The sequence below is a fragment of the Lissotriton vulgaris genome, chromosome 12 (genome assembly GCF_964263255.1).
Source record: "Lissotriton vulgaris chromosome 12, aLisVul1.2, whole genome shotgun sequence".
Classification (NCBI taxonomy): domain Eukaryota; kingdom Metazoa; phylum Chordata; class Amphibia; order Caudata; family Salamandridae; genus Lissotriton; species Lissotriton vulgaris.
In genome coordinates, this window is record NC_141700.1 from 563,125,373 (window position 1) to 563,144,543 (window position 19,171).

General features: G+C 46.7%; 1 protein-coding gene across 1 annotated transcript in view; it reads left to right on the forward strand.

Moving 5' to 3' along the window:
- SF3B4 (splicing factor 3b subunit 4) overlaps positions 1-19,171 on the forward strand; it is a 74,613-nt gene that overhangs the window by 52,079 nt on the left and 3,363 nt on the right. Inside the window, exon 5 of the mRNA XM_086945376.1 lies at positions 9,117-9,290. Coding sequence (XP_086801502.1) covers positions 9,117-9,290 — 174 coding nt within the window. The remainder of the gene's footprint in view (positions 1-9,116; positions 9,291-19,171) is intronic.

Here is a 19,171-nt window from a genome sequence, read left to right on the forward strand (position 1 = left end):
GCGCAGGTCTGGGCAGTTTAGTTCCCGTGGCTCTTTGTTTGCGTAGCTGATCATACTTTCTCGCAAACGTATAAATTTGTCCCAATTTGTAGTCCTGTTCGTCTCTGGCAAATTTGTACACTTTCCTTTGTTTGATGGTGCTTTCGTGTTTGCTTAATCGATCTTTGATGTCTTTACGCGTTTGTTCGATAAGGGCAATGTCCTTTGAAAACATATCTTTGGATAATTCTTCATTAATCCTCGTTATTTCCGTCAGGTCTTTGTCCCTATCAATTTTGGCATATTTCACTAACAAGCATAAAAGCCTCATGGATGCCTCCAGGTTACTCTCTGCCCAATCCTTCAACAGTAATGGATTCGGGTTTTCAAAACTGGGCACCAGCATAATTCTTAGGCCCCGGGGGACCCGATTCACTTCTCGATATTTTTCTAGTGAGCGGATCTCCCACCATTTCGTGAGTTCGCTTCTCATGTGTTTCTCCAGCTCACGCAAAAGTTTTTTCACATCACTGTCTTTAGCCACCGTAGCGCTTTTACTCATATTGCCACCCTGTTTCACTGTGGGCAAATTCTGAAACAGCTGCTCAAACGCCTCCTCCCGTTCCCGCTCCTCTGACATGGTTGCTCCTCACTAGATATGCACGTAAGATATATAACAAAAGAGAGAGACTGCACATGGACCGTGCGTCTCCTTACCGCTGGCTGCTCGGACACTTCTTAAACCTGCCTCCGGGTTTCACATCCGCAAATCAACAGTGGATCTGGACTTCCGTACCAAACGGCTCCGACTTCCGACGGCTCCCTCGGCACACAAAAAGCCCCGTCACTGGATTAAACGATTCCGTGAAATGCTCCGAGATGCAGGGGGCTGGTATGATTTGCTTCCCAGCAACACAATCCAGATGGTCAGTCTTTTACCAGCCTACTTTGTTCCAAGAAGGGTCTGCGTATACAGGAGCCGACCACGTCCTGTGTAATACGAATTCCAACCGGAAGGTTAGTGCGACGCCTTTCGCACCAAACCCAGTGCGCAGACACAGTTGAATAAATCCAAGCCAGACTTACTTCGGATATTCTTCCTTTATTGCATATAAAGTGCAGAGGTGCAACACACTGCCAAACAGACGCGTTTCGGGCGTGAACGCCCTTGCTCACTGTCAGCGGGTAAACGGTACGACATTCATTTAAATACATCAGTTAATTGCAACAACGCGCCAAAAGTTCCTCATGCAGTTCAGTGCACTCGAAAGAGGACTATAGCAAGTACCCATTCTCAATATACGTTATTACTGGTTCGGCCATTTTGGAATGGTACAAAGTTACGTTCAAACATAACATGACTTAGTTATTCAAAGAATTGAGGTATTAGTGTTAATCTGGAATCGTTGGTTATTCTCCATGACAACGGCACATGTAATAAAAGAATAGTCTGATAAAAAGTGCAAGTGCATGAATATCATCAATGTGCAAATATTGACAGTGTGTGTCTGTGTGCGTATGCGTGAGTGAGGCTATGAATCTGAGGCATGGGATCTTCGCGGCGGCGCCGTGCGCGCCCTCGAGGGCAAATCGGATACAGCAGAAGCTCGTGCGTGGACGCCGTCTTACATTCCCTTGAACACGCTCACAATAGGTCATTCGCTACGCTCGACCTAAAAAAAGCATTAGCAAAGCTAGTAGGTCTGAAATTCATGGTCTGCCTTCTGGTTTTGTCAATGCATGACTTGTTTTGGCATGGTTTTTGTAAAACCTTATTGGTGTGGGAGCTGCGGGATCCTCACCATTATAACAAACCTTGGCAAAAGCAAGAATTGTTTATGGGCTCAAAAAGCACACATTGCCACAGTAGTTCCTAGTACTAAACAAAACTACTTTGCGTGCTAATATGCTCCTTGTGAAAGAGCAGAATGCAGTCACTCAAGTGAGGCCAGCCTATAGACAGAGGGGGAGAGTGACAGAATTTTAATAAAAACAAAAGATCATGATTAACGCCACAATTAGGGGCCCAATTATTAAAGAAAGTCTCAAAAGTGCACCCATGGTATATGTCCGTGCATTAAGTGTAGATACATGGCTTTTGGGAATTCACAAGAATTTACAGAAGTTGGTCAAGAAATTGTCCTCCTAGGAAATATTTGTGAAGTCCATTTTAGCATGAGCAAATATGGATGTGTAGATTTGCTCATGCAAGTGTTTGCAAGTTAACTTTCCCTTCAGCCATTTTTTTCCCACCCTGGGAAGTTTTAAGTCTGCCATTGTTGGGAGTACATTTCCAACCTTTCTCAGTATGGGAAAAGTTTAGAGAAGAGTTGTTGAAAACCCTTAAAACATGCAAGTTAGTAGGTTTGCACAGACTCAAAAGGGCATTCCAACCCTGGAACTATTGCTTACCACTCTCTTCAACCCTAGTATGTAGATCTGCGGAAACTTGGCCACATAAAGGAATTGTTAGTATTCAAACCATAGTATGATGAGCCCTGCTTTAATCAAAGAGGCTATATCAGAGCTCTTATATAATGAGATTGATGCCATTATTTGTCTCTGCATTACATGACACAAAGGGAACGAGTGTATGTTGTTACAGGACAAGTAGACTTACGAGACAACCTACCCATGGACAAGTAGATATTTTATTAAATTACACACCCCTGGAAATGCGGTATGTGTTGCAGCCTGGGTCGGAAGGAGGTCAGGGGTTGAAAAACTGCATGAGGGGAGTGGAAACGATTCAAAGAAGAGACAAAATGCAAGGGAACGTGCCATGAAAGATTCAATACAGGCTCCATTGGCTGCCTAGCCGGAAGCGGATAGTGTTTAAGGCCCTGACCCTGGCTCACAAGGCTCTGTACGCCTCGGGAGCTCAGTATCTCCAAAGGAGGCTTGCCTTTTACCATCCGGCCCGATCTCTGAGATCTGAGTCTCTGTTCCTGGCTGTGGTTCCTCGAGTAAAAAAGGCCCGCATTGGAGGCCGCTCTTTCAGGTTGCAGGCTCCGCAGCTTTGGAACTCTCTTCCCTTCGCACTACGCAGTACATCTAACCTACTGGCTTTTAGGAAAGGCCTCAAAACATGGCTCTTTGCCCGTTAGTGCGCTCTCTTTCTGTTGCTGGATATTTTTTTATTCCTTCTGTTGTGGTCCTATTTTTGTTGTGCTGTGTTTGTCTTTTTCTGGTTGCTAATATAAGCGCCGGGACACTCTATCGGAGTAGCCATGCGCTATAGAAGACCAATTTAACATAACATAACATAACAATACATGTGAGATCAGGTGGAGGGGGTCAGGTGAGAGGCACACACATTGAGCAGGAGTATGAAGATGCGGAGTCGCATGAATTGGTGAGCATAACAAATCATAAGAAACAAGCAATTGCAATGCAATAGGTCTCGTATTAGGAAAGTTTGAGCTATTGGTATTGTAAATGACACATTTTTTATTTATGTGTTAGTTTTGAAAATAGCTAAATTAATAGCTTTGTCATTTACAATGCCAACTGTTTTAACTTTTTCGCAAATGTGACACCTATAGCATTTGTAATGCAATATGTGTTGTATTTACAAGACTTAGATGTATTGATATTACAACGACGAGTGATGCTGTGGTGGCGACGAGTGATGCTGTGGTGGCGACAAGTGATGCTGTGGTGGCTACGAGTGATGCTGTGGTGGCTACGAGTGATGTTGTGGCGTTCAGTGATGCTGTGGTAGCGCATAGTGATGTTGTGGTGCCCCTGAGTGATGCTGTGGTGGTGCGATGGAGTGAGGGCGATAGATAGAGTGAGGGCGATAGATGGAGTGAGGGCGATAGATGGAGTGAGGGCGATAGATGGAGTGAGGGCGATAGATGGAGTGAGGGCGATAAATGGAGTGAGGGCGATAGGTGGAGTGAGGGCGATAGGTGGAGTGAGGGCGATAGGTGGAGTGAGGGCGATAGGTGGAGTGAGGGCGATAGGTGGAGTGAGGGCGATAGGTGGAGTGAGGGCGATAGGTGGAGTGAGGGCGATAGGTGGAGTGAGGGCGATAGGTGGAGTGAGGGCGATAGGTGGAGTGAGGGCGATAGGTGGAGTGAGGGCGATAGGTGGAGTGAGGGCGATAGGTGGAGTGAGGGCGATAGGTGGAGTGCTAGAGGTGGGTGTGGTGGTGGTGGACAACGTGGTGGTGGTGGTGGTGGTGGACGATGTGGTGGTGGTGGTGGTGGACGACGTGGTGGTGGTGGACGACGTGGTGGTGGTGGACGACGTGGTGGTGGTGGACGACAACGTGGTGGTGGTGGTGGTGGACGACAACGTGGTGGTGGTGGTGGTGGACGACAACGTGGTGGTGGTGGTGGTGGACGACAACGTGGTGGTGGTGGTGGTGGTGGACGACGTGGTGGTGGTGGGCGACGTGGTGGTGGTGGACGACAACGTGGTGGTGGTGGTGGTGGTGGACGACAACGTGGTGGTGGTGGTGGTGGTGGACGACAACGTGGTGGTGGTGGACGACAACGTGGTGGTGGTGGACGACAACGTGGTGGTGGTGGACGACAACGTGGTGGTGGTGGACGACAACGTGGTGGTGGTGGTGGTGGACGACAACGTGGTGGTGGTGGTGGTGGACGACAACGTGTTGGTGGTGGTGGTGGTGGACGACAACGTGTTGGTGGTGGTGTTGGAGGACATTGTGGTGGTGGTGGTGGTGGTGGAGGACGTGGTGGTGGTGGTGGAGAACTTTGTGGAGGACGTGGTGGAGGTGGTGGTGGAGCTGGAGGTGGTGGTGGACGTAGTGGTGGTGGTGGAGGTGGCTCTTTCGTGAGAATGAATTATCTACTTGAAAAGGCTAGGAATGAAAATAGAAGTGGGATGTATCAAGGAACATACTGAAATGTATAAAGCTGTGTGAAATTGCATAACCATATTTTCTGTACTGCTTGTAAAGCATATGGCTTTTTCTGCAAATTATAGGAAACGTTTGTGGAAAGGGTTCTGCTTTGTCATCGTTATTTCAGAGAATTTCTTGGAAGGGACAATCCGCTCAGTACTTCTAAGTAGTGCTAGGCTTGCCAGACACACTGTTATAATGTACTTAGTGTTCCTTCCAAACCTATTTCTTTTTATTAACAGTTTTATATAGAGCACATGCATAAGGATGCTTTACAATATATTACGAACAGACAATCTAATACCGTCTTGCACAGAACGATAAACTGTGTGAAGAGCCAGTAGTTCTAGGTAAATGACAGTGAATTAACAGTGTGCAATGAAAGAACTCAGGAGAGGGAGGGAGACTGAGGGAGAGACGATCTAGCTAAATTGAGGTGACAAAAAGCAAAGAACAAGCAAAGCAGTAAAGAGCTTCGGATGGCAAATGGTGATTGATCACTTTCGCGGGCGCTTTGATGTTCTCAATGGTCGCGCGGCTCACTGAGAACCTCAAAGCAGCCGCGAAAGTGATCAGCAGGCGGACAAATGGTGCACGCGCCCGGCGCACATGCACTGTAGCCAATCCGTACTTTGGGTGCACCTTTGAAAGACCTTACTTAAATCTCGCCAACAAGCATTGCTAAAGCAATGCCTTAGGCTCGACCTAAAAAGTCTGCTCATTTTCCCTAGGGAGCACATTTTTTTTCTGCTTCGTAAATTACAAAGCTCAGGAAATCATTTGATGGCCATTGATAAAACACCTGTGACTGATCGACCCCTTTCTCAATTGATCAATAAATCAGGGGCTTGTATAGCGCTGTTACTCACCCGTGAGGATCACTTGCTTTCTCAGCTTATCACTTCAAGATACTTTGTTCAACAACTGCCTGTTGGGTCAGATCCTATTAAAGACAACAAATTCCCACTGCCTACCACCTTCATGCCGTTAGGCTTTCACAAAGAATTCCTCAGCTTGGTATTGTTATTCCAACCTCGAAATTGAGAATTATTTCATGATCATGACTAAGAAGTGCGCTTTTCACCCTCTTGAGGCAATAGCCGGGAGGTCTCTCTTTCCCTTTTTAATTTTGTTATATTTGCCTATTTTAAAAAGACATTTGAGTTCATTGAACCTTGCGTGTTTCAGCTTGACTAATAAGCGTTTTAAAATAAGGACACTCTGTGGAGACCTCCTAGAGATCTCTCTTCCCCTCCCTCGCTACCAGGCCACTCTCAGCCGAGTACCGACGCTGAGAGCCGACCTTGGGTAGCTGATCCCAAATTGGCGGCCATATTGGGTGTGGGCGAGTGCGGTGCCGCGCTCCAGCTGAAGATAAAAGGCTACAGTCATGCCTCCGCGCAGCGGACGCGGTCAGCGGACACGCCGGATCTGCTCCGGAGTCGTGCCAGAGTCCTGCCCGTCTGCGGCCGAACGGGGCAAGGGGCCATTACTCCTAGTCCTTTAAACAAAGATCCTGTAAGCTACAATAACACCACATTACACCTGTTACGACCTATTGAGATGGCGAAATGTCAACATACATTGGATCCTGCTAAGCCTCTATCATTATGCCAACACTGTCATAGGCATTTTAAAAAGTACGACCACCGGGATACAGACTACACGTCCACCACACAATACAATTTGGAGCTTCTAAATTGTAGATCCCTGCCAAAACATTGCACAGAAATAGGACTTCTAATAGAAGAACATAAATTGGACGCCATATTTCTGACTGAAACTTGGCTTCAAACAGGAAATGAACCAGATATTGTTTGTGCCCTTCCTCCAGGGTACAATATCTGTAGAATAGACCGTAGTACAGGAAGAGGTGGAGGGCTAGCCATTATTTACAAGGACCAGTATAGCTGTCGCCTCCTGCCTTCAACCTTTAAAGAAGGAGAAAACCTCCCCTTTTCTCTAGAGCTATCTCCTACTGACTGTCTATCTGGCACTCTGATATATCGTCCCCCTGAGGCGCTAAATGATTTCGTTCCAAAATTGATTGATTTAGCCTCGGAACAAGTGATAGCCATGGCTAATTATACCACCTTAGGAGACTTTAATATTCATCTAGATGACTCCTCTTTGTCCACCACCAATAATCTTCTATCAGGCCTCGAAGCCTTAGGTCTTGACCTAAAGTGTCTACTTCCTACCCACGGTAAAGGCCACCTACTGGATCCCGTATTCAGTAATTTGCAAAATCTTACTTCAGGAGATCCTATCTCTCTACCCTGGACCGACCATTTCTTAATTCCCCTGTTCTGGGTCACTAAAAATACGCGAGGGGCACCTCCCCCCAATGTAATATATTCGACCGAAAGTGGGGCAAGTTACCCTTGGATAAATGGCAGGGGGGGGTCGTCTGTGAGGGGCTAGAGTAAAAAAAAAAATCACCACATTTCAAAACATTATTAGACAATACTGTATTTCAAAAGCAGATGTACCTACAAGGAGGACAATTTGATAATACATTTTAATTATCGGACAATAGCAAGACAGTTGGTAAACCCATCCTCACTGACTATTTCGGGGTGTCCAAAATGATGTAAATAAAATCGAGTGCATTTCAATGAAAATTGCACTATTTTATACAACTCAGTGATAATAGTCCAGGAGATCTCTTCCCAACAAACCTCTCCCCAAAGAAACACAACACACACTTTGTAAACAGTTCTAACAATATTACTACTTCCCAAGGGCTCCTTGGGACATTTTCACCAGGCCTGGGCATAGTTCATGGAGTTTTGCTCCGCAGAGTTACAAAAAAAACTCTGAGGTTCCGTGAGTGGTGGAGTGCAGTACGTCCTGCAGTTTGTGCTGGTATTCCTGCAGCTCGGATAGCAATTCTACCCGAGCGGCAGCTCGCACTCGCAAACTTACCGTTTACAAGGAGGGAAAAAACTCTGCTGCACATCACGAAGCAGAGGTGAAAGGGCCTGTGATTGTTTGAGTCATGGTAATGTCCATGTAATTTTAGGGTAGGCGCTCTCCCTTTGATTCTATGCAACCCCAAGAGTCGCTGTGAATAATCAGCTACTTTCTCTGATATTCTTTATTCTTTGGTCTTTAACACAATAAATGTGTTTTGACTCACTTGACTCAAACCATCACAGGCCATTTCACCTGATAGATTCTTCTGGACACAAGCGTATCTCCCGTCCACTCATAAATGGTCGGAATTTCATGATCTTTTGCCTTGGCGGTCTACTGCACTTTGTCCTGAGGAAGACACGTTGTGACTCATATCTGCGCATACCATAGGGTCTAAACGTTGACAGTTATCCCAACTCATGCCCCATAACTCACTCAGCCTTATGGAAAAATGAAATGGGTGGACTGGACGAATTTGTAAAAATTGTTTAGGGGCAGATCTTTCATTTAAAGTCTCTCATTCTCTATATTATTTGTACATCTTAAGTACTATATCACATGGTCACTGATATCATCTTGTTCACGTACTTAACCTTAATTACATGTCACCTTTTTGTAAATTTGAACTGTTTTTAATTGACAGCCAGTAAATGACTTAGTAAATATTAAGCATTGAAATAATTTTTGCTTTTGTGTTCCATTTGTCGAAAGTCTGAAAAGCATTTACTAGACTATCTTGCTGGCCATTGCCTTACATGCATCAAAGAAATTTGTGTTCCTCGACAGAACCACTTGTGGTTCTTTTTGTTTTGTCTTGTCATGCGTGTTGGAAAATGTTATGTTTGGGTAATTCCTGGTCCCTCCTAAATCTTTAAAAAAAAAAAATGCTTAAAAGCAAAAACTTTTTTTTATGGTTCAAAGAGTACGCTTTGCCACAGTACTCCATGGAACTGAAGGGATGTACTTTGCGTATTGATGTGCTCCTTGTGAAAGGGCTGGATGCAGTCTATTCACAGTAAAGTAGATCAATGGCTGATGTGGACTCTCACATTCTGTATGCTGTAGTGAGTGTTGGGAAAATATGCATAACACAAAAAAGTTGATGAATAGGGCTGGCTGAAACCCCTCATAAACAAGTTTAATGTACATTTAATTTCAGTCAAATCAAAAGGTCTTCGGTAATGCCACACCTAAAAAATCACATATGTGTTTGAAGTAGTCATCGAAATGTGCATAATAGATAGTCATGGTAGTCACTGTCAACTTGGTAAATTTTATGGTGTTATCTTATCCTACTCTACATGCGTCTCCAGGATTTTAAAATGTGCTGGCTATTTTTCAGGAATGCCACCAATGCAGGTGCAGCATCATCGCCCTCCGGGGATGCAGCAACTTCACCCAGCACCACCAGGTTCCGCTGCACAGGTGCCGCCTCGCCCTCCACATGGAATGCCACATCCTGGACCACCTCCGATGGGCATGCCTCCAAGAGGCCCGCACTTTGGCACTCCTATGGGTGAGTACTTCTTCTCTTCATGCATCACGAAGTGATAGAGTAATGTTTACAAGGGAAGTAGCTAATGCCCATTGGCAAACACCTTCACCGGCTAAGATTCTGCTGTGTGCCCCTTCTTCATGGCCTTAAAATGCACTCAATTTACTGAAAGTGATAATCGTTTGGAAGCATGGCAGGTAAGATTACTGCTTTTTTAACAGACGCAGGCTTTTTGAGTGAGTGAATGTGTGCTCATGACAGAGTACACCTATAGCAATGATGGCAACCTGATGTCAGGAGAGAAGGCTGCTTGAGAGGGAGATACCGATGGACAATCCTACTCTAGTGTGGTATGTACAGTTGTAGTGCTGAAACATGACTAGCCCAACAAGAAACTTAACACAGAGTAGTCGGACATTGGCACCATTGGGCATGAAATTCTCCTGTGACATAGTGCGTAGAATACCTCCTGATGTCATCTAAGTCATCTGTGCATCCTTTTGCAAGTCTCGCTTTGTATTTGTAAAACAATCTAAGGTGTTATTTTGCGGCATGGGATTGTGGAAGCTTCTGAATGTTAAACAGCTATGAATTAAAATGTCGGTACCCTATGTTGAGCCGGTGCATGTGACATTTATGTTCATTTGCACTCAATCACAAATTATTTCAGAGAGCTCGACGAGGAAGAAGTGGTGTAGAGGTTAAGGGAACGATCAAAGACTCACATGTGCATAGAGTGCGCGTCCAAGAAAGTTGTGAATGCTCTTCTGAACATAAGATGTTCTGATAGAGACATCTAGCTGCAGGTTCCTTAACTTGTGAATTCTCCCCGGGCGTCAGACTGGATCTGGATAATTTTTCTCAGCAGTATCTCCTCACGCTGGGGGGGTGGGGGGTTGGGGGGGGGGGGCGCCACATGGCTCCTTATGGCGTCTGCTCCGGATATGACGTCAGTGAAGCAATATAAGTCCCTTTGGCGCGCTGATGTCAGTTTCTTCTTTGTCCGCGGTGCACGCAGATCCGAAGTAGCGCATCTCTAGACCTTTTCGGCCTGCTGTGACAATCTTGTCTCATCTGAAACAGTGTGTTAAATTCCTATGCCCTCTGGGTTTAATTCCTGTGGATCCTGTGCCTGCCAAATGTCTGGTATGGACCCACATTCTATCTGTATGTGGTTCTTGAGGAAGTACCACGGCGCCGACTAGTGATGCCTGCCAGCGGTTGAAGCCGAAGGCTCTGCAGGAGCGGCGTATGAAACTTCTGACAGTGCGGTTGTCGCGGACCTCCAGCTCCTCGCTGCGTCTGTCATCCTTCCGATCAAAGGGTCGTTCCTGTGAGCGCCGCTCTTCTGCCCGTGGTCAATGGCAGTGGCCCCAGTCTCCTGCTCCCTCTCACAGTAAGCGGTGTTGTAAGAGATCGAAGTCCCGGGCCTCTGTGGCTCCTTTGACTCACTGGGCTGATCGTGCAGGCTCTTCTATCTTCTCTGTCATCGATCCCGTGCTTTTCACCTTTTCCTGGAGCCGGGGCAAGCTGGAACAAGATGCAGGAGTACTACAAGGCTCTCTCCCTTGTCATTGGGGCCCCCTGGAGTACCTTCGGGCCCCGATGAGGTCGTAGGTGCAGTAACTGTATTATTGCTGATGGGTTTTCCCTCTCTGGTGGTTTCAGTCTTGGACACAGGCGTCTGTGCACTGTCCTACAGGACCTCCACTAGCGACGTCAGTCGACTCTGACGCAACGTCGGTTTCCACAGCACCGGAAGGCTTCGAGCCATAGTCTGTGCACGACACAGCTGTGCGCTTTGAAGGGTCGGCTTCGCCTCGGCTCCTTGCATCTATGCCGACGTCTACCAACGCTTTTCCCCCCTTCCCAGGCGCCGTTTTGGGCACCAATGGTTTCTGTGGAGATGTCACAGAACCAGTTGGGGGAAGAACTTGAGGGGATAGCCCCCTTGGAGCAGCCAATGCTTGTGCCTCCTACTATGTTGGACAGCTGGATTGCTGAGCTGGGTGAAGTGAGCGGGCTAGATTAATTCCCTGCTTCCTCTCTTTTATCACTGCCAGGCCTCGCTTCAGAAGCCAGTTCTTCTTTGGCAGAAGTTTTGAAAAGACTGGCTGCTGTCTTACATCTCACTCTACCTACAGTAGATAAGGCTACGGACCCTCTTATTGAGGTCCTTCATCCCGGCCAGTCGGGGGTTGAACCAGTACTCCACTTTTGTGAGGCACTGTCTGATATTTTATTGGGGGCATGGGCAAAACCGGAGTTAGGTGTACCAATGGACCCGGCTATTGCCCACAAATACTTCCTGCCCCAGGGGACTCTGCTTACCTTATCCAACAGCCAACCCACCACAGATTCATGGTCCAGGCCATTATGGTGTCCCCTGAGATAGAGAACCTTCCCCATTACCAAAGAACCCAGGAAAAAGGATTCTAGCAGGAAACCCGTTTTTCCACCTCTAGTGCAGCACTACGCTCCACCAACATGATTTGCGTCCTCTGGTGCTTTCTCCATACCTTGTGGGCCTCCTTGGCACAACTTTTACCATTTTTTCCAGAGGCTAACCAGGACAAGCTGACCCAGTTGATTTTCGATGGTCACCAGGTGATCAAACTGCTCATGAGGTGTGGGATGGACTTCATCGATTCCATTGGTCGAGCCATAGTGTCGGCTGTGGCATTGCACCGGTATGCCTGGTTTCGGGTGTCTGGATTTTCAGAAGCTGTCCAGACAGCTTTGCTTGTCATGCCATTTGATGGGTGTTAATCTTTTTTCTAGACCAAGCAGATGCATCCTTGCCTAGGTATCTGGCTAATCAGGGTGGGCCAGACCCTTAGCTTGCCCCCTCCTATTTTTTTTACCTTGCGACGCGGTATGTACGTTTTATGGCGTCGGTCACCAGATCAGTGTCTTTACCCTGATCTCTGGTGTTGCTGGCTAACCTCCTGTCTTGAGCCCCTGGTCTTACTCTACTGGCTGCGACTGTTATGTGAATCTCTTATCATGCGATTCCCTTTAGCATTATGTGATGTGTGATATTGGCCACTCTGGCTTAGTGCCCTTCTTTCTGTTCCTAGGCTGGGGCTCAGGATTTGTTATCATGCCCTGTTATTGCGTTGGAAACCTTGTTTCCTGGTTCAGTTCCTTTGGCTGCCTCTTATCTCCCCTTGGGGGTTCTATCACATCAATGGTATGCAGTTTTTACTCTACACTCCTTTGGAGTGGTCTCCTTCTATCCTTCAATTGTTAAAATGGTGACATGTTTTCTTGCTGAGGTTTTTTATGCATTACCTCCTGTACATCGTATTGCCCCCTGTTGACTGTTTCCACCTTGCGGATTTGGTTGTGCATGTCAGTGTTGTTCTATGCCACCTCTCCTGGCTAGAAGTAGGATTGGCGAGTTTCATGGAGACTTATTGTCCCTAAGGTTGGAATTTGAGTGTCACCTTGTGCATCTGGTGGTACAGGCCTCCCCAACAAGGGGCTTAAGTTACCCAGATACTGGGAAATATACGGCATACCCCAGGTATTGACCATACTCACCGTTGCGGATGCTCAGCTGGTTGGTCTGGTTGGCATTTAATTGTAGAATGACATAAGTTTTTCCTGTTTTCCTTCTGGCCGACCTCACTGCCATTGCGTGTTCTGCCATCCTTCCCTCACGGCCGTTGTGTGATCTGGTCTCCTTGCCTCATGACTGTTGAGCGGTCCTTGTATGAACCTATGTTCCATATGTATATTATATTCCATAGTTGCCCTTCTGAAGGGGATTGCTTCCCTCATCTATCTGGGAGTTTTCTTCTGGATATTCCGTTAGGGGATTCTGGAATATTCAGTCGTACCATCTTTTTGTCTAGGTATTGGTAGGCACTTCTGGGCAAGCGCACTCTTTCATGTTTTCCCCTTGGGAAGTCTGTGCCTGCTAAGATTAATCCAGCGGGCAATGTTGTCTTGTGCTCTGGAGCCCACTCTGTTTTTGGAGGGGTCCCTTATCCCTCACCCTCCCAACTCTTTAAATGACCTTGAGGTCTGCTCTTGGTGTTTAGTTCACTTATTTTCAGTTTCTATGATCTTTGGCGTGGGAGTGTTTTTCTTTTCTGCTCCTGTTTTGATGAGGTCCCCCAGTTCCACTGGTCTGGTCTCCTGACTTTATATGAAGCCCCCCCTTTTTTTTTTAGGTCTCCGGCGTTAGCCGCGCGAAGCGCGGTCTAGCCAGAGACCTATTGTGAGCGACTCTGCTTCCCAGGAGAGGAGACAGGAGCTGGCCGTGCGCTGGGGAATGGAGCGGGCCACGTGCACGCGAACGCGCTCGCTGTGGCCAGCTCCTGTCTCCTCTCCTGGGAAGCAGAGGCACACAGCCACACCTCCCCCTGCTAACGCATGCGCACACACACGAGTACACCCTCTCCCACACATACACACACGCGCGCACACAGACACGAGTGCACCGAGCCCCCCTCCCGCCGTCGCACACATCCATACACACACGAGCACACACACGAGTGCACCGAGACACCCCCCTAGCCCTTTTGAACTTACTGGGCCAATCTTGGGGGACTCCGCTCTCAGCACGCGGCAGGGGCAGGCACCGGGCATGTGCCTCGTGCCCCCTCCGCAGAGTTGACGCTGCGGCTCTTGCCAGCTTCTTTCCCGGGGCTCCCTCTTGGTCAAGGGGGCCCCGCAACACTTGCGCAACCTCCTGCTGGCTGCCCCGGGGCTCTCCACCGCTCACATGAGCCCCGGGCCGCCAGAAGAATTTACTCCGCCTGCCTCCGATTCCGGTCCGGACGCGGCCCCGCCCCGGGCGACCTTGCGGCGGCGGGATTCCGGGGACATTTCCTGCCACACAAACATTGTTTTTGTTAGACTCACTAATTCCAGTGGCCGAATAATTCCTCTTGTGTGCCTTTGGGTTCCATCCTCAGTTGGGAGTAATCTGCAGTGAACTGCGTACTGAAAAGGTGCGAACGCAAGTATTTCTCCTTGACAATAGGTATCACTAACTTGAAGCACCCAAGGGAAAAGCTGCAAGCAGTGGGATACTATGAAGGGCTGGGCAGCTTGAGGAGAATAAGATGGGGTTTCAAAGCTAAACATTTCATTAAAGTATGGAAGAGGCTTTTGTGATGCCTAGTAGCTCTGAGTCGGATATAATAGCTTGGCAGCAATTTCAGAACCACTTATCAAATAGCCCTGTGCCCAGGTTAGGGTACCCTACCGAAGGTATGCAACGGTCGAACATCAAACAATAGTACACTAAATCTCTGTGTTAGAAGAATGTCATAATAAATAAAGAGATGGGCTACTACACAAAAGTACAGATGATGCCACTGCTTCAGAAGTTAGATCACTTTGGAAAGCCTACATTAAATGCCACATGGGAGGCAAGAAAGAACCAGGAAGATAGACTGAATAGAATTGTTGACCACCTGCTGTTGGATCAACAATGTCCCCTGGAATCTCCTTTTTCTGAACCATCGCCTTAAACTGAAAAATAAAAATAAAAACCTCCCTCCATTATTACATCTGGGAAGAAATTAACCCTTGCCTTGCCCATTGAAAAAGTCCTGGTGCATTTATGATAGTTCTGCCTTAACACCTTTAAAGGCTCGCAGGATATAAGAATGGAAAAATAAAATGAATAAGAAATAAGCAGGGCGAGGAATCGGCCTGGGCTTTGTTTTGCGTGTAATGCACAGGAAACATGCCTCAGTGTAGTGGGGTTGGCGCATTTGCATACGTTCGGATAACTTTTGTAGTCACACAGGCTAGTTAAAAACAAACATTGGCACAATCAATTGTCATGGTCTTTGGAAAGAGAAAATATTCTCCCTAGCTTTATGACACTCCATCTCACTTTCAAATGGGCTTATATACTCCCTCCTCCCCATCCAGGAAGTAGTGACAGGCGTTGTGTTTCATTGCCAACCACCTCTAACCTCACCTCACAGCTAACCATTCACAAACCATGTTTATATACCAATTGCAAATAAAAAATAAAAATTATGCAAAGCATTGTCATTTACAATGCCAGTAACTCAAACTTTAATGCTGGAGACCTATTGCATTGTAAATGCTTGTTTTAGGTCTCGCTGAGCCAGCGCATGTGCTGCTCTGCAATACATTTAGTAAGCAGCTTTTGAAAGTGCCACCACAGGCTTTTGGTGGCCTCAAGCTTGCGTGCAGCTGCCATGCGATCACGCAGCCAATGCTTGTTTTACATTACACTAGTATAACTTCTGATTTTCATCCAGATGGCCACACATGCGTAGCTTACGTGGAACCCATAGTTCTCATAAGAACGTATGCAAGGTACAAACCACGCAATCTTATTCATTACTTAACGTAAAACAACATAACATATAATAACTTCAAACTGTTTCTACTTCCAATATCAGAAAAGCCATATATTTAGCCAGCCCCCTCCTTCAAATCTTGCCACCGTACCACAGTACCCGCACCCACACTCTTTATTCTCGTATAAACTGGGGTACTTTATTAGAGTTCTCTGCACCCGTTCAACCATTTTTTTCAAAGACCTCTCAAGCTGAGTCACACTTTTTACAGGTAAACACCAGTGACCCTACTATGAAAAGTATTGAAACATTATTAGCTCTATATAAGAACAATTCTCTTCCTGCTGCAACTTTCCGACACCTCGTAAAAGAAGGCCTTTTGTCCTGTGCCCTGCCGGTGATGGGTTCCGCTGACTCACGTGCCGCTCTCACGCACGTACGTCAGAACAACATGGCAGCTTATTGAAGGTAAATAAAGTGGATGCGTGTGTTGTACTAGGATGCCAGGCATCAGAGTTGCAGACGTGTGACGAGTCTTTATGGGTGCATAATTAATGTGGTGTGACCAACCTTTGTGCCTGCAGGGCTAGGAAAGTAACGGCCTCTTGTGTCTCTGTAATGTGCTGTGAACTCATACCAAAAAGTGCCCAGCAAATAGGCTCCTGGCCAATGTTCTTATGGGAAGTTTCATGCATTATGTACTTTTCTGTAGCCCTCTTATGGCATTGAGTCAATGGCTTTTAGTGGAGCATGGCTTGCACGCAGTCTCCTGTTTGCTTGTGAAAGAGAGAGGGAGAGCGAGTAGAGCGATTCATTTTCATCACACAGCATAAACTTTTTGGTTGTTGAAGACCTCTTTTGAACTTACGGTGGGGCTCAGACCCCGTCCAATTCTTGCCATTAGTTGCTTTATTGTCACTGTTAGTTGCTTGCTTCTTATTTGTTGGCTTTCCTTGTCCTGTCTTTTCAATCTTCTGTTTGTCCCTCCCCTAAGGCACAGCTTCTTTAGAATCCTTTTGTTTGACTGAATTGTAGCCCTGTGCTGCTCACTTTTAGGAAGATACTGTTTTCTATTTGGTTAAGCACTCAGGAGAGAGTGCATGTGTTTTACTGCTCATGTGCTTCTCTCCCTGCTTCCCTTCTCCTCACACTCTGTAGTGCTCTTCTATGCTCCTCCCCAGGCCTCGAACTCTGTGCTGCTCTCACCCTTGTGACATTCTCCCCTTAGCTCCCCAGGTTGCTCTCTTATATGCTGCCACTCCTCCCCCCACGTTGCTCTCTCCTTCATTTGCTGCTATTCTGCTCCTCTTGGCTTTTTCAGTTGTCTTCCCTCCTACTCCATTACCCTCCACCCCCTGTGACTCTTTAAATTTGACAAATATATATATTTTTGGAGAGGGACAGGAACCAAATTTCTCTTCCCCCAACCCCCCCCCCCCCCCCCCCCCCACCTTAAAAGAAGCGGTTTCACACTCCTTGCATACTTTTAAAAATTAATCATTCCATTTTGATTTGGTAAATAAACAACAATGGCACCACATATTTTCGCAGGCGCGTGAATCTTTGGGTGTGCATGCATGGATGATGCACGCACGCTCCACCAAACTCGGGTTAGACAGTAAAGTGTCACAGTTTTAAAAAAACAGTTTGAAAAAAACAGTTTAAACATTGCAGGAGGTAGATTTTAGGAGCCAGTTGTAATAAGAAAGGAAAACCAGCAATGCCAGTCTCACCGTTGGAATCTATTGATATTGCCTTTGGTTTCAGCTTTGCTGCAGAGCATCTCAAATGCTTTGCAACACGCCTTAATATAAAAAAATAGACCTGGCTGCCTGCTTCATTTTGTAGTATGTGCCTACAAAATGATGCATGCATGTTTTTTTTCTTTTAAGTTGGCGATCTGAGGTGGATCAGTATTAAACAGAAAATGTGAGAAAGCATTAAAAAACAAGCATTGGCATAGCCAATAGGTCTCGCCTTTGGGACCTATTAAGTGTTTAGCCATGCAACACTTGATGTTGTTGCACCAAGGATATTGTGCTGGATAACTAAACACTTATAAGGTCCCAAATGCGAGACCTATTGGCTATGCCAATTCTTGTTTTCTCTTGATACATGGTGGAGGGAATTCCACCGTTTCCTCCTGGTATATGGTTTAGAGTGTAGGAGGTATTTCTTTAGTGGACTCTGTCATGCGATAATAATTTTTCCGGATCCGGTCTGACAGCTGGGGAGAATTCACAAGGTAAGGAATCTGCGGCTAGATTATGTCTCTACCAGATACATCGTTCCTCAAGGTAAGTAACTTGTTTGTCAGTATGAGAGGCAAGTTTCTTGGAAAGGTGGGAGCAGGTTTTGGAAGTCTGATCTTGGTACCTTGGTCGACTTCAACAATGGAATACCTTAGTGAGGTTTGGGGCCCAAATACGGCTTTTGGAGTACATAAAGTATCTTGAAAGCAGGTTTTTTTGGCAACAGTTGTTAAAGGCCTTCACTGAAGTGATGTGGTCCTAATGTTTTACACCTATAATTTGTATTGGTTTTCCTCCAACGCAAATTCTTGGTTGGGTTGGGTAGCAGCCCAGGGTAGCTAGGGTTCAGTTGCCATGCTGATATTGTGACTGCTTTGTCTTGTGCTTTGAGTGACATATCTACAACCTATTGTGGGGTCACCTATCTTTCCCAACATCTGGAAGCGACGGAAGGCCTGGACCATTCTCAATCTGGGTTCAGGCCGAACCACAGCACAGAATCAGCACTTCAAACAGGGACCAATAACATCAAAATGGCACTGGATGATGGTTGCTCTATGATTCTGGTGCTGTTGGATCTTTCCGCCGCTTTTGATACGGTGTCTCACAAGGTGCTTCTCCATCGCCTAAAGGAGGTGGGAATAGAGGGAGAGGCTTTGGCATGGTTGGAGAGTTTCCTGTCCGGGCGTTCCCAAGAGGTTAGGCTGGGCTCCCATATATCCACCCACAGGGAGCTCAATAAGGGGGTGCCACAGGGCTCCTGTCTGAGCCCCACACTTCAACATATATGTGGCCCCCCTTGCCAACCTAGCAAGATCTTTCGGGTTCACCCCTGTGTCGTACGCCGACGACACCCAACTCCTTTTTCCCTTTAAAAATCTTACGCCTGCAGTAAAAAGATCATTTGCAGATGGCATGAGAGCCATTGCAGACTGGATGTCATCAAACTGTCTGCAGTGTAATGTCGGGAAAACCGAAGTTATGTTGTTCGGTCAAGCGATGACACACTGGTCATCAGACTGGTGGCCTCAAGAACTGGGTCCTGTCCCCACCCCCAAAAGTAAGGTCAGAAACTTGGGAGTATTATTTGACCAACAACTTACTTTCAAGGACCATGTCAATCAAGTAGCCGGCACCTGTTTCCGGGCTATAGGGATGTTAAGACGTGTCTTCCCCTATCTTCCGGATCACCACAGAAAAACTCTGGTGCAGGCGCTTGTTATCAGTAGGGTTGACTACTGCAATGGATTGCTCCACGGAGCCAACGAGGAGCAACTCAAGAAATTGCAGGTTATTCAAAACACTGCCGCAAGGATCGTCATGAATGTTCCACCCAGGACACCATCCTGCC